General features: G+C 39.8%; 2 protein-coding genes across 3 annotated transcripts; one reads left to right on the top strand and one right to left on the bottom strand.

The window, feature by feature from the left end:
- The first annotated feature begins 4,005 nt into the window (after positions 1-4,005).
- On the top strand, positions 4,006-9,500 carry aga (aspartylglucosaminidase). The gene is made up of 9 exons (XM_046295706.1): positions 4,006-4,317; positions 4,958-5,111; positions 5,283-5,395; positions 5,613-5,725; positions 6,298-6,403; positions 6,510-6,585; positions 8,554-8,661; positions 9,000-9,133; positions 9,226-9,500. Exons 1-9 carry the CDS (start codon positions 4,218-4,220, stop codon positions 9,324-9,326), a joined length of 1,005 nt encoding a protein of 334 aa, XP_046151662.1. The 5' UTR covers positions 4,006-4,217; the 3' UTR covers positions 9,327-9,500.
- Positions 9,404-14,512, bottom strand: neil3 (nei-like DNA glycosylase 3). Of its 2 annotated transcripts, none has more exons than XM_046295704.1 (10): positions 14,275-14,512; positions 14,048-14,157; positions 13,767-13,901; positions 12,538-12,751; positions 12,193-12,267; positions 11,885-12,051; positions 11,300-11,469; positions 10,602-11,028; positions 10,063-10,243; positions 9,404-9,898 (listed from the first exon to the last, which is right to left on the bottom strand). In XM_046295704.1, exons 1-10 carry the CDS (start codon positions 14,380-14,382, stop codon positions 9,716-9,718), a joined length of 1,770 nt encoding a protein of 589 aa, XP_046151660.1. In that variant the 5' UTR covers positions 14,383-14,512; the 3' UTR covers positions 9,404-9,715. The 2 variants fall into 2 exon arrangements, with proteins under 2 accessions (XP_046151660.1, XP_046151661.1); XM_046295705.1 differs by having other exon boundaries at positions 14,048-14,127.
- Between the last annotated feature and the right edge of the window lie 723 nt (positions 14,513-15,235).

Below are 15,235 nucleotides of genomic sequence, written 5' to 3'. Positions count from 1 at the left end.
ATCTGTAATAATTATTGATCAATCAGCTACTGATGCATGATTGATATTGGCTCTGAGTACCTTAACGTTCTAGTCAGAAGAAGAAAAAGACAGCATAGTCTGAATTTACCTTTCACTTCACAAAATGTTGGTCCTTCCACTGGCAGATTCCAAGTAGCCATTCTAGTCCACCTTGGCATCTGCCTTGTATCAATTGCAATGTTAAGCAGTTCACATTCACCAGTTGTGACAGCAGCAACCTCTGAGAAACAACACACTACTAGGCCATTCCAAGAGTCAGTCAATGTAACTGGAGAGTACACAACAAAATACATTACACACAGCATTAACAGCCTTAAGTTATATATATCTTGCCTCTAAGCCAGTCTCTGAATGTATTACTAGATTGTACACAACTGCTGACAGAGCTGAAAAAGAGGTCCTTGCAAATGTTGAATCTCTATGGATATTGTGAGCGTTATAAGTTTGGGGTACATACATAAGCCCACAATAGAATGATAATTAAGTGCTTTGAACAGTTTTGCTCATGCCCCTTTTGAGTAATCTGCTTCTTTACATTCCATTCCTTATTGCATGATGTGAAATTACTTTTAAAGGTATATATCGTTTACATATTTTTAAAGATTTTGGCTGATTTAAAAAAACATAAGACTAAGAGAAATGTTGATTTGCCTTGCATAATAAATATTAATGGACCCGTCCCTCCCCTGTTAAACATTTTGTTAGAAATGTGACAAAGCGTTGCCTGTCCTAGCCTGTGTCCAGAAACAAACCTTTGAGTCCGTCTCAGTTCCTAAATGCTTCAACCAAAAGCAAACATTGAGATCTGCTTGAGTAGCCTCGAATGCAAGGCTTTTGGAAGGATTTAACACATTCAAATCGCAATGAAAAGCACAAGGAAATATCCATACATAAGGTTCCTAAGCTTCTTGAAAAGGGTGCTTGACTGAGCAGAAATGCACCTAATCCACTGATGTTATTGTAGTTTCCTAAAGGAACATTTCAAGCTAAATGTTTTGTCTTTTGGTGTATTTTGTTTGCTAATATTTGAGTGAATGTTTGTTTCAAAAACAGTGCCAAATCAAATTTTATAATGACTCTTTGATATTACAAATAAAATACAATTTGATATTCAACTCATAATAGAAAATGTTTCTCATGGATTTCTTTAAAAAAAAGTGCCGGACAAAGTATGAGTGCAGCTAGCATTATCTTGGTGCTCCAGTTGAGCCATTTTAGAATACATTTTTTAAATATACATATTTAATTTTACCTATCAGGTTTTTAGTGCATTTTTTTCACTGATGCTATTGCATTACTGAACTAGATTGATAGAAAACTGAATAACTAAGCTATTGCTTTGCTCTTCACAAGTGCTTCACTTTTTTAATGATAGTTAGAAATTGGCCAACTTTTGGTAATACAGCAATGGACATTTGACTTAATGTAAATATTAACGTTCAAGCTAGGTAATGTGTCAAATACACATCGTTGACAAAGATACAAACAGATATACTTAATGTTTATACAGATCTAAGTGGATTGATTTAAAATCATCTAACATCTTTCTCCAATTCTATATCTGAAATAAAGATAAAATGTTAGTTTTCATTGAAACGTGTGAAGAAAATACTTTTCATTCGTAAGTTAGAGAAATACAAGAAATTATTATCTGTACTTCATCCAAATCGGCAAAGAAATACAACAAAGAGACTGCCAAGTTGGCCACTGAACTCTGAATAAATCATTTTTGTAATTACCCCCGCAATTAGGACTTTATTGGCATTGTTTAACAGATAAAAATGTGGAAAAGTGCCTACCATCCTTATTATCGTCACGTCACCTTCACCAAATAGCAATATCATTTCTTGTGGGAATACTTCAATAATCAATGCTTTGTTTATTTGCATTTGAATTCCATTGAAGGCAGATCTGTTGTGCTCCACGCTTATTCCAATGCCAGCCATTTAAAAGAACGTTTTTTTCTTCTTCTGGTCGGGCAGCTGCTATCGCTGTTTACCTAGCTGGCGTCTTACTCCATTTGCTTGCTTTGAAACACTGCTGGTCTTTTATCGGACCTTTAAAATCGCTACCCATGAATCTCTTCACTGCGCATGTGTTGCAAAGCCAGGTCTCTTGACAAATCTCTCTACCATCTGTTTCACATTCAATGATTTTACTCCAAATGGAACCAACTGACTTTGGTGTTGCTTAGAGTTTTTTCTTAAAAAAAAAAAGTTTATTCCGAGCTATATTTAATCATCTGAAGAGTGGCTAATCATGGAACTCTACTTAGTCCCTATGGTCATGAGACAAATTGGGAGTATTTAACATGTTTTAAATAGAAACATTAACTATTTGCAAAGTTCCTTTCAAGAAAAAAAGTGCAGTTAATATTCTCGCTCTCAAGTTTTTCATTACATGAGCTGAACCCTATCATGATTTTTCTTTTGCGCTATTATCACCTGTTATCTCACCTCAATTGTGATCCCATGGTCCTTTACAAAAGTGCATGCTGCAAAGGTATTTACATGTGAAGTTGTAAAAAAAAGAAGTTACATGAAAAACAGTGGTACACCACTACCACCACCTCGATAACTTGTGGCTTTTAGGGTCCATATCAAATTCATGAGTTGGTGATTTGCGCAACTTCTTTTGTATTAGCCAACACTGTAAAGGCAGAGCAATAAAACACATCATTAGTAGGCCTTGCAATTCAATTTGACAAGTTCAGTGTCTCAACCATAAACTGCTATAGTGTGCATACAGCTATATGCTATTAATGGATCGTTCAGGCCAATCAACTAATGGTTCAGTCAACAACTGATCAAAAAAGATGAATCGGTTGAATCATAAATGTTTAACCAATGCCTTTAACATGACCATTCAATAACGATTAGATCATAAGCTCCCTTCAAACCCCACAAGTAAAATGTATGTCACATAAGAAGTCAACAGTTGACTGACAAAAGGGCTAATCATTGCTTACTCGGGCTACAGCACACAACAAAGGTCAGGATCATTAACTCCTTGTATCGGATTCATTGGTATTAGTAATCAACGAATAGGGAAAATAAATAAATCACCCATTTGAATTGACCGACAGCCCAAATGATTTCACATGCTATAAGCATGCATAATATTTAATGTCTTCTTATGAGACTATAGACGCATACAGTATGTGCACGTGGTGTCCTTTCTCACTGTCTTTTATGCTGACATGCAACATTTATTCATAGGATTGAGCTGTGATGCTTATTCTACACAACTATAGTGACATTGTTTATTGAAAAGCTGTGGAGGACATCGTGAAAATTGCATCACAAAGGGCATGTGTGATTGACGAAGTTATATCCTATAAGGGCAATCCTTTTAGCCTCTGCTCTTTCATTTTGATCAATAACACAGAAAAAGTTATACTCTATATTTCTCTCTTCATTGTTCCCCAACAGACACCTTGTAACAATCATGGTATGTCATGCCATGTTTAAGGACTAACCAATGAATAAAATATCAGTGAAAATTGCATTTTCCAAATGAATAATGTAAAGGATGACACACTACTAAGGTTCACTTCTCAAGGATAGACTTGATTGTTTTGTTACTTTCCCTGTGTAGCCTGTGCTTTTGTCTTCTTTTGTTTGAGATGAGAAGATCAAATTAAATCCACTGTTTTCAGTTCTAGCAAAACGTTGAATCCAATATCTCCCGCAACTAACATTAATCGTGAACCTATTTTAAATGGATGGAGCCAATCCATTTCTATTTCACAGATTTATTGCTAGGCTACAGTTGTGAATGAGTTAACATGTGTGATCTGAATTTAGATAAGTGTTGGCATAATGAGCGCAGCAAACGTGGTATTTTTTTATTGTTCACTTTATCAAGTCCCATGCAATTGCAGAAAAGCAATGCAGAGCATGAAGCTGTATTTCAACATATGCATTGCACTGAAAAGATACACTGGCCCTTTAATGAAAAGCCTGCCCACTAGTCATGTGCCAAAACAAGGAAGTCGAAAAATGAACGTTCATTCTTAATTAAATTCTTCATGAAAGCTAGGTTTATTTTTAACCAACTAATTTCAAAACGCCTCGTATATTTTCGAAATACTGTGGAACGTTAAAAAAAAATCACTTGAAATTAACATGTTCTGGAAAAAAATTGCAGTTGAAACTGAAAGCTAACGTTATTTATTTTGCAAAACTTTTGTCAAAATGCATCTGTGTATTATATTGATGTTTTTGTTGCCATTTGGCCACGCAACATTGCCTCTTGTTATAAACACATGGCAATTCGAGCATGCTACAGCGGCAGGTAACTTCATTCTATCATTTAGTTCTTATTGTTGCAAATAAGTTATCAATTTTGATACAACTTTATCAAATGATACATTGTAAGAAAGACATAGCTAGCTAGATCTGTCCTGCCAGCCCAAGAGATGAATGTGGCCCTCTAAAATATTTCGATTTTATTTTCTGAGTTGATGTGGACAATCCAAGCTGTCAAAATATCACCAGTTGGCATACTAATCCTTGGCAACTGGGGGGGGATCATTGACCAAATGGTTCTTTGGCAGCCTAGGCCTATTCCTTTTTTATGGGCAATCCCTTGAGATGGTCATGTTATCTGGCAGGATTGGGACTGTACCGTCTGGCACTGATAATATGTGACCAAAATCATGTCTAAATACTGTGAAAAAGTTAAATATTGTGTGTTTCTAGGTTCTACCTCTGCTACATATTTTGTGTGTTGCGTGGGAACCAACATATTATTTTATGTACAAATGATGCTCTTGGGACCCATTCATGTTGAATTGGTGAATCAGGAGGCACATCCATTTATTTTTTACAAAGCATATTTTCATGTCTAGACTTATTCCTAGAATGTAGCAAGACTGCAATATTCTTACTAAGTCAAACACTCATCTGTCTGTCTGTGACTCTCTCGCTTAAAGCGTGGAGTGCTCTGCAAGCTGGGGGCTCTGTGCTGGATGCCGTGGAGAAGGGCTGTGCCCGCTGCGAGGCTGACCAGTGTGATGGCAGTGTGGGGTTTGGAGGGAGCCCAGATGAGAGAGGAGAGACCACCCTGGATGCCATGATCATGAACGGGCAAGTCATACCCACTAACTAGTCAGTAGAGTAGGGCTTAGGGGTGTCTAAAACCAATTGATCCCATTTCAGTCAATACAATGTTTAATTAAGTTATAGTGGGACATGGCATTTTTTGGAAATATTATTAATATTCTTCATTAAAGGTTTCCTGGTTTTGTGTGGATGCAGTAATACAATGGAGGTGGGCGCTGTAGGAGACCTACGCAGAATCAAGAATGCAATTGGGGTGGCCAGAGCCGTGATGGAACGCACCGACCACACACTACTGGTGGGCGAGTCAGGTATTGCAGGATTCAAAATAGGCTTTTATTGGCTAAGGGGACAGACACAGCAAAAACATGACTCCTTTTGCATGTAACTCATCACATATCTTTTAACATACAGTAGCCTCCTACAGCTAACCATTCCATCATATACAGTTAGTAGTACATTGTATTGCGGTTTGCTGCTTTTGACCCTATATTGTTATTTTTAACCCCACTACCATGTTCAACACAGCATCAGTCTTTGCTGAGAACATGGGCTTCACTGCAGAAGACCTTACAACCAACAAATCTATCAGCATTTTCACACAGTGGTTGAAGGACAACTGCCAACCCAATTATCACAAGGTGTGTGTTTTCTAATATAGCTTTGGTCTGTCATTATCTTGTATGGAAGATGCATGCAGGCTTCCATAATCATATTGATTTATACTGTACTGAAAAAATGTAAGGATATCACCATGTTTGAAAAAGTAATGAATTAAATGGACATCCATGTTATGAATAATGCATTAGGGGACGTATGAAAGAGACTATTGTTTATCCCAACATGCTGTTACCATTGGCACAACCAAAGCCCTGTAGACAATACAATGCTTATGCATATTGGGCTCCCGGCTGCTTAAATTACTATTGAGCTGGGTAACCATAGCCAAAAGATTAAGGTGCTTAGGTAGTGTGCTGGTTGAAGTAGAAAATATCTTCATTAAATTGGAAGCCTTCTCTTTGCTTTACTGCAAGTCGCTCTGGATAAGAACATCTGCTAAATGACAAAACAAAATGTAATAAAAACTATTCCTTTACAGAACTGTGGATATAATCACAAACAACCTAATGTGTTATTTGTCTATGGCTGCTGTGATTAGAACAGTCTTAACCCAAATTGATGTTGACTAATCTTTCCCCTTTAATATCAACAGAACGTTTCCCCAGATCCTTCACAATACTGTGGACCATACAAACCTGGAGCCACACTGAGGCAAAAGAGAAAACGACAGATTGATATACATGCACATGACACTATTGGTATAGTTCATTAAATTAATGAATTGTTTTGTAGAGGTCGATAGTCAACTTTGATCTTCAGATCAGAATTGTACATTTAATATTGTGTACCTTTTCCTGACATTAGGGATGATTGTGATTGGTAAAGATGGCCAAGTTGCAGCAGGAACATCAACCAATGGAGCGAACCACAAGGTCCCGGGGTATGCATGTCTTGTTTAAAATTAAAGTGCCTTCAGAAAGTATTCAGACCCCTTGACTTTTGTAACGTTTACAGCCTTATTGTAAAATTGATTAAATAGTTTTTTTCCTTCATCTACTCACAATACCCCATAGTTACAAAGCAAAAACAGGTTTTTAGAAATGTTTGCTAATTTATTAAAAATGAAACAACTTAAATATAACATTTACATAAGTATTCAGACCCTTTAAGCTATACTTTGTTGGAGCACTTTTGGCAGCGATTACAGTCTCGAGTCTTCTTGGGTATGATTCTACAAGCTTTTCACACCTGTATTTGGGGAGTTTCTCCCATTCTTCTCTGCAGATACTCTCAAGCTCTGTCAGGTTGGATGGAGAGTGTTGATGCACAGCTATTTTCAGGTCTCTCCAGAGATGTTCAAATCGGGTTCATGTCCGGGCCACTCAAGGACATTCAGATACTTGTCCCGAAGCCACTCCTGCGTTGTCTTGGCTGTGTGCTTAGGGTCGTTGTCCTGTTGGAAGGTGAACCTTCAACCCAGTCTGAGGTCCTGAGCGCTCTGCATCAAGGATCGCTCTGTACTTTGCTCTGTACATCTTTGTGTCAATCCTAACTAGTCTCCCAGACTGAAAAACATACCCACAGAATGTTGCTGCTGCCACCACCATGCTTCACCGTTGGGATGGTGCCAGGTTTCCTCCAGACGTGACACTTGGAATTTAGACCAAATAGTTCATTATTGGTTTCATCAGACCAGAGAATCTTGTTTCTCATGGTCTGAGAGTCTTTAGGTGCCTTTAGGCAAACTCCAAGCGGGCTGTCAAGTGCCTTTTACTGAAAAGTGGCCTCCGTCTGGCCACTACCATAAAGGCCTGATTGGTGGAGTGCTGCAGAGATGGTTGTCCTTCTCCACAGAAGAACTCTAGAGCTCTGTCAGAGTGACCACCCCATTCTAGGTCACCTCCCTGACCAAGACCATTCTCCCCCGATTGCTCAGTTTGACCAGGTGGCCAGCTCTAGGAAAATTCTTGGTTCTTCCATGTAAGAATCATGGAGGCCACTGTTCTTAGGGACCTTCAATGCTGCAGAAATGTTTCCGAGACCTGTGCCTCGACACAATCCTGTCTCGGAACGCTATGGACAATTCCTTCGACCACATGGTTTGGTTTTTGCTCTGACATGCACTGTCAACTGTTGGACTTTATATCGACAGGTGTGTGCCTTTCCAAATCATGTCCAATCGTTTGAATTTACCACAGGTGGACTCCAATTAAGTTGTAGAAACATCTTAAGGATGATCAATGGAAACAGGATGCACCGGAGCTCAACTTCAAGACTCATAGCAAAGGGTCTGAATACTTATGTAAATAAGGTATTTGATATTTATTTTTAATACATTTGCAAAAATGTCTAACCTGTTTTTGCTTTGTCATTATGGGGTATTGTGTGTAAATTGCTGAGGATCATATATTTTTAATCAATTTTAGAATAAGGCTGTAACATAACAAATGTGGAAAAAGTCAAGGGGTCTGAATACTTTCCAAAGGCACTGGTACAGTACTAGGCAAAAGTTTGGACACACACACAACAACAAAAAAGCAGCCTCTCAGCTCGGTGGATTTTTTAAAGAATTATTTTAAGAGAAAAAAAGAAAAGTTTGGACAACCCATTCAAGGATTTTCTTTATTTTTACTATTTTCTACATTGTAGAATAATAGTGAAGACATCAAAACTATGAAATAACACATATGGAATCATGTAGTAACCAAAAAGTGTCAAATCTAAGTATTTTATATTTGAGATTCTTCAAAGTAGCCACCCTTTGTCTTGGTGACAGCTTTGCACACTCTTGGCAGTCCACAATGTAGAAAACCCTTGAATGAGTAGGTGTGTCCAAACTTAACTGGTACTGTATATAATGAATATTGACGATGAGTATACCTATACATCTCCTTGATTTGTCCTGTAGGCGTGTAGGAGACTCTCCCATCGCTGGAGCAGGGTCCTATGCCGACAGCACCGCAGGTGGTGCGGCAGCAACGGGAGATGGAGATGTCATGATGCGCTTCCTACCTAGGTATCCATCCAGGCTTCTAGCACAGAGATGTTCGGAAGGATGTAACGTTAAAGAACGTTCAGATAGAAACATATGGCGTAGACAAAATATGATCGTCATAGAAGTGTCAGCTCATGTCATGTCAGCTCTATTCATTATATTTCTATCCGCAACGCTCAGAACGTTTTACATCACTGAATTACACCCCAGATAAGACTCACATTTCTGCTTTGTCTACATTTGGGTGTACTTTAGTCACAGCTGACATTTAATATTTTAAGGATTAGCAAACGGCTTACCATCGCTAAACGGGCTAGATGCCAAAACCAGATACTAATGAAATGTGTTTACAAATGCAGTTACCTGGCCGTTGAGCTAATGAAGACAGGAACAGATCCATCCACAGCTTGTAAGACATCCATCTCCAGGATCAAGATACATTACCCAGGGTTCTTTGGGGCTGTCATCTGTGCCAACACAACAGGCCACTATGGTGAGTTCTCTAGATTAACCCAGTTATGGTTACAATGGTCATAATAAAAACTATGATAAATGTAATGCTGAACCATTGTTCTGTCTTCTAAGGTGCTGCATGCAACAAAGTTCCTGGCTTCTCCAAATTTCCTTTTGTGGTGTACAACTCAAAGATCAAATCTCCACTTTTACAATCAGTTGACTGTTTTTAAAACCATTCAATGTTAATTTGAGGTAATGTGTACCCTTGTGCCACTATCAATTATGACAATCAATACTTGTTGTCTTATGAGCCATGAATTTTAATCTAAACTGTTTGAATGTTTACAGAAATAGTTTACATTTTATGAATAAACTCATAATACAAAAAGCTGTGCAGTTCATAACATTTCAAATGATAGCCATGGTTTATATTGAAAGCGATCAATTATTTATTTAATGACAGTGATGGATTTTAATATTATAACAAGGGTGAAGCTTAAGAACTTAGGTGATACATTGATTAATTAAAACATTTTACACTAAAATGGATCAATAGCAGTACAAAAAGCAGTGATGTTCAAAACAGTTGTTTTCTTTGTATCTTGCCCCTTTCCTCTCATCAGCAACCAGGAAGGATGGAGATTCCAGGACCATTTTCTGCCCACTGGAAGAAATCACACTGCTTGCCCTTTGTAAAACTGCATACGTAAAAGTTGCGGCCGTTGTTTGGTCCTAGTTTGAGTACAGTCCTCATCAGGCAGCGTTTTGCATGGTTACAGAATGGAAAGTGTGTATCAGCCCACTAAGGACATAAGAGAGAATACAGTCATTCTGAGGCACCAGTTTTTCCTGGTCAGTATAATAGTCTTCCATGTCTGTAAATCAGGATGTACTTGTTTATGTTTGAACAAACACATATTGACTTTTGCTAATGGACATGTAGACCAATTCCACCATAATTCTTACCTCAAAGAATTTGCACTGTGTCTCCCTGGGGAGCGAGCAGGTGTAGAACTGTCGTCCTTTGTTGTCCCCCTGCTTGGTGACCAATCGGAGCACACTGGGCCGTCCATGGGATACACAGCAAGGGTTGCTGGGAGGGGACTGGGTCTGTGTACTCCCAGTTGGTGCATTGTTTTGAGGGGGACTGACAGGTGGAGAAAAGTATTCTTGTTAGATAAATGGTATAACATTCACTGTCAAAGGATAAGCTGTTAATTTAAATTGAGTATGTTTAATTATCGCTACACTTGATAACATCTTTGAATTTAAACCATTCCACATGCATTAGTTGGCATACAACATTTTCTGTGAACATTTTATTCAGCACACTGACCTACATTCTGGGCTCACTGAGCGGAGCAACACGTACATTATGGTCACTAAAACTATTCTGTAAAGTACAGAGAGCAGGAGGCTTTTCCATCCCAGTTACCCACACAAAAGTCAAACTACCTTGTTATAATATTTTACTTATGAATACGAAAGCACCACCATTCACTCACCTCAAATTATGGTGGGTTCCATTTTGAGGTTTGTTACTGACAGAAAAGGGACTGTGATCAATTCTCATTTTCTTGTGCGGCTGACTGTAGGAGACCATTGTTGATTCCCCTTTGGAGAGCTCCACGCTTTTGTCCTGCCAGCCACCAGAGGCATAATTTGGACTACTTCTTTTTCCCTGGCAGACATTGTGTTTACTTAAACCTCTTGCTGTGGAATTTAACTGACTGTTGGTGGAGGATAGAGGAAGGGGAGAGTTGACGCGGCTCGCCTTTGGGCTGAGGTCGGTGAACATCAGGGTGGTGTTCCCGAATGCGGCCCTGCGGTTGACTTTCAGGCCCTCTTGTGGTTTGGAGAAGGCATTGCAGGGGTACTTGATCAGATCTCTGGTGAAGGGTGAACTCTCGAGGCTGGCATTGTCTTTGGGGACTGTGGAGGGGACGAGGACAGTGGGAAAACTGTTTATTTTATTCAACAACATCAACAACATCAATTAGATTCACATTCTATTCTGTTAGTTTTGGCCTGAAGGCTAGGGTAACTAAATTGAGATTCAACATTGAGAATGCTTTATTAGTCCAGGAGGAGGCTCATTCTGGGTCAAGGAAACCTGCACACACACATAAAACCAGACCTAAATGTGATTAGAATTGGTTTGACACAACCACATTCGTCCATATAAGAGTAGTTGACTACTCACGCTCAGGCCTTGGGGTCAGGCAGGCATCACAGGCCTTGCTCATAGGCTGGTTGATCAGAGTGCAGAGTTGACAGGCCCACTCCTCTTCCTCCCTCTTGGCCACATGATCGTTGCTCCCCATGCTGCCTTGGTAAGCCCAGCCAACTAATGTGTTCCTGGTTGGGAGTTTGCTAAAGAAGAGGAAGTATAAAGGAAGACAAGTTAAATGTGAGTCGCAAACACATTGAATTATTGTCCACCAGTACTTTTTACATTCAGATTATACTATATATGAAAAATTCACCTACAACATGCATAATGGCTTAAAAAAAATATATATGGAAGCTTCATTTAAAAAAAAAAAAAAAAAAACATTTTTCCCTGTTTAACCCTGTGAATATTGGATTTCTCTCCAGCTGACCTGCTATCATGCAGCATGATTCATGCAGCATGATTCAAGCAACATTTGAGCCCACCGCGGGTGGCCAATGATCAGAACCAATGTTAAATTGTATGCCAGCACATGTGGGGAAAAGTCGGAGGTGTCGGGGTCTAAGGCTTTCATCCCAACTCATTTCTAGTTTAATTCAGATCCTGTGACTTTACCTCACGTTAACCTCACTTGGGTCCCCAGTCTGGCAGCGGTCGCAGAAGTACGTCATCCTTCCGTTGGCCCCGAGGCGACAGACGGTGACGGCCCCATTGCACTGACCACACTGAGGCCGTTTGTAGACCTTGTAGTGTTTGTTGAGAGCGGAGCCTGTCTTACGGCACTGAAGGAAACAGAAGTGAAACAAAAGGGACATGGCTGATGAATACACGGTCTTTACACTACTGTAAAGCATCTTTATTCAATTAAGAGGTCATTTAGCACGTAGGATATTGCTTTCATTACATTGCTAATTGTAGTCTACCTTGTAAAATAGGAGGGTGAAATCTCGTGTCATTTTCACAAGATGGTGGAGCTGGGTATCCGTGAGTTGATTGACCTGAAAGATTTGGAAAATTGTGTCCACACCATTGACTTGGTTCCATTCTAATTATCATTTTAGCTAATCTTAACCATTTAGCAAATTATAGCAATGCAATACACTACTCAGTCACCACAGTGCTGAATAAACTCATCCAACGTCACTTACTGAATGGATTCCATGTAGTTTGTAATGCATGCTAAATAGCCTAGAGGCAATCCAAAACATGACTGGACCTTGCTCATTATGTATAGGTATCAAAAATGATGGTGTATCAGCTTTACCCACTTTAACAGAAGGGTGAAGACCGGAGTCAAACAGGGCTTCGTTCTTAATGATGTTTCCCACTCCTGGTAGGACGGCCTGGTCTAGGAGTACATCACACAGCATCCTGCAGCTCTGCCTCCTCACAGTCTCCTCCGCGTGGGAGAAGCTGAATTTACAGGAGCAAACATCCAGACTCTCCATAGCTCTCATTCTCTGTTCACAGTCCTCCGTCAGTCTGCAACAGAGTTGTGGACTCAAGTCTGACTTAAGACTTGACTTGGACCCTCAAGACTCGGGACTCGACTTTGACTTAAGGTTGATAATTTGAAATGAATCTGGCCAGGTTTTGAGGCACAGAGTTTACATGCAGCCAGAGTTGCAACACAGTTGCCCTTCAAAAAAAAACTGCAACAAATTGGCTAGTAAACCGTACACACTGCACTTTGATTGGACCAGCAAACTGTCAATCGACACAGATCGGCGAGCTAGTGAACAGATTGCTGATTTGCTGTACAGTTACAGGATCGGGTACAGTGCAAACGTTAAATTGTCAGGACAAGATTGCCATAGTAAACATGCAGCCCCCCAAAAATGTGTTGATGAAGAATATTAAACTTGCCCTCTACCTGTGTACATTCAGATAGGAGAGGTTAAGCCTGATATAGAGGCTATTTCTTTTGGGCTATTGCCCATGTATATTTGGTCAATCTACTTGTATATTTTGCATGAAATGGTGCTCTCATCATTAGATCACCTAGACCTGTAAATAAATCAACACTCTTTCTGGTAGCCTCAATACATAGACAGATGCATAGATTTTTTTTTTCTTGACATGAAAACGTGTGACTCAACTTGCTGTTAGAATGCACAACTTGGATTTGACCCGATCTACTTGGGACTCAATTTGAGACTGATCTTTTGACTTGAGACCTGCTTGTAACTCAAATAATAGTGACTTGCCCCCCCTCCCCTCCCGTCTGCAACCGTGTGTGTGTGTGTGTGTGTGTGTGTGTGTGTGTGTGTGTGTGTGTGTGTGTGTGTGTGTGTGTGTGTGTGTGTGTGTGTGTGTGTGTGTGTGTGTGTGTGTGTGTGTGTGTGTGTGTGTAGAGAACACCATTTCATGTTAGAATGATTACAATCAAAGGCTGAATTGGAACTATAGGTTGATGCCAGGAGTGGAAGGGTAGTACCTTGATGCCTGCTGCAAGTGCAGGCTTTTGTTCCAGCCCAGTGTGAATTATCCCCCATACCTGATTTCCACAGTAGAGTCAAAGAAGGAGACTGTGTCATTGGTCAGGTGGATCTCCAGCACAGGGGGTGATCCCTTTCTGCTTTTGATGTCAGTGGGGTTGATTCGCATAGAGCCATCCATACCAAAGTGGACTCTGCCATTAGAAGAGAGATAATGACAAATGTAAACAGTTCAGAAATGCATTTTAAATGGGTGGTATGTTAGACATTTAATACCCAAATTAAATCAGTTGATTTCGAACAATAAAATTACATCACCCCCATAATAGCAGCTAGCTACCTCAGAGCTCTTTGGCCAAAGTACATGAAGAGTTCCTTTCCAAGGGTCTCAACTCCTGTGTATTGACAGCCCATGAATATCTGGAAGGAGATCGTATTGGTGGCATTCCTCTGCAAATAATAACGTTCGTTACAATCACCTAAAGTTAGCTAGCTACAACAGCAAAGATATAACTGGTAACGTTACTGTAACTAGCTACCGTTAGCTAGCTAACAATAGTAACTTACTTGTGTGTTTGTCGTCAAGCTTCCCCTGAATTCTTTCACCTTCTGTCCTCTTTGGACCTTCGAGCGGATCTTTTCTCCATTCAATGTGCATCCTGGACCCTCAACCATTTTACCTTGGGATCTAAAGTTATTGTTGCAAACTATTTGATTAAAAAAACATACAACAAGAAGCTGTACGTACTGAATTTTTACAAAACCAAAACATCCGAATTCCCGCCATATGATTTCATCTTCTTCATCTATGGTATGAAGGCGGTCATAAAACAAGGGGTTAGAGGTGCATGCCGCCACCTACTGTACGGTTGGTAAACGACAGAAAAAATATTATTTGTATAAAAACCAGCATACAAAATACAAAAATAGACATATTAAAACCCACCCCACTCCTTCAGTCACATTCTTACGCAGGCTCAGGGGCCTGTGAGGGAGGAACATTCTTTGACAGGATTTCTTTCAATGTCTAACTGTAAACTCACTGACTCCCAAAAAGCATTCTGCTGCACTCATAATGATTTCAATTTGTGCGGTGCAGTTTATGCCATTGCAATAAATGCTACAATGTCCAGCTTTTTGACATTGAATTTTAACATGGTCACATGATTAAAACGTGCATTAAAGTTACTCAATTTTCGCCATAATGCCATAGAAGAAGATTTAAATCACAGATGGCACAATGAACCAGATATGTCACCGGATGTATAAGTACGAAGCATCCAGTTGGTGTTTCCACTCACTGCCAAATATGGTGATGAGAGGAAGCCCCGTAACCCACATATGTCAGAGTCAAGGCCCGCGGGCCACATCCGGCCCGCGAGAAGGTTTTTTACGGCCCCTGGGATGATCTTGATTTATTATTAGAACCGGCCCGCAGACCGCAGCAAGCCGGCAGCCCACAGATCTTTTACACGCACCAATACTACATTTCCCACAATGCAACGGTGACGCACCGAGCAGTAGGCTG

This window comes from Oncorhynchus gorbuscha, linkage group LG13 (assembly GCF_021184085.1).
Source record: "Oncorhynchus gorbuscha isolate QuinsamMale2020 ecotype Even-year linkage group LG13, OgorEven_v1.0, whole genome shotgun sequence".
Taxonomy (NCBI): domain Eukaryota; kingdom Metazoa; phylum Chordata; class Actinopteri; order Salmoniformes; family Salmonidae; genus Oncorhynchus; species Oncorhynchus gorbuscha.
Note: the sequence above shows the minus strand (reverse complement) of the source record. Positions and strands in the feature narration are given on the sequence as shown.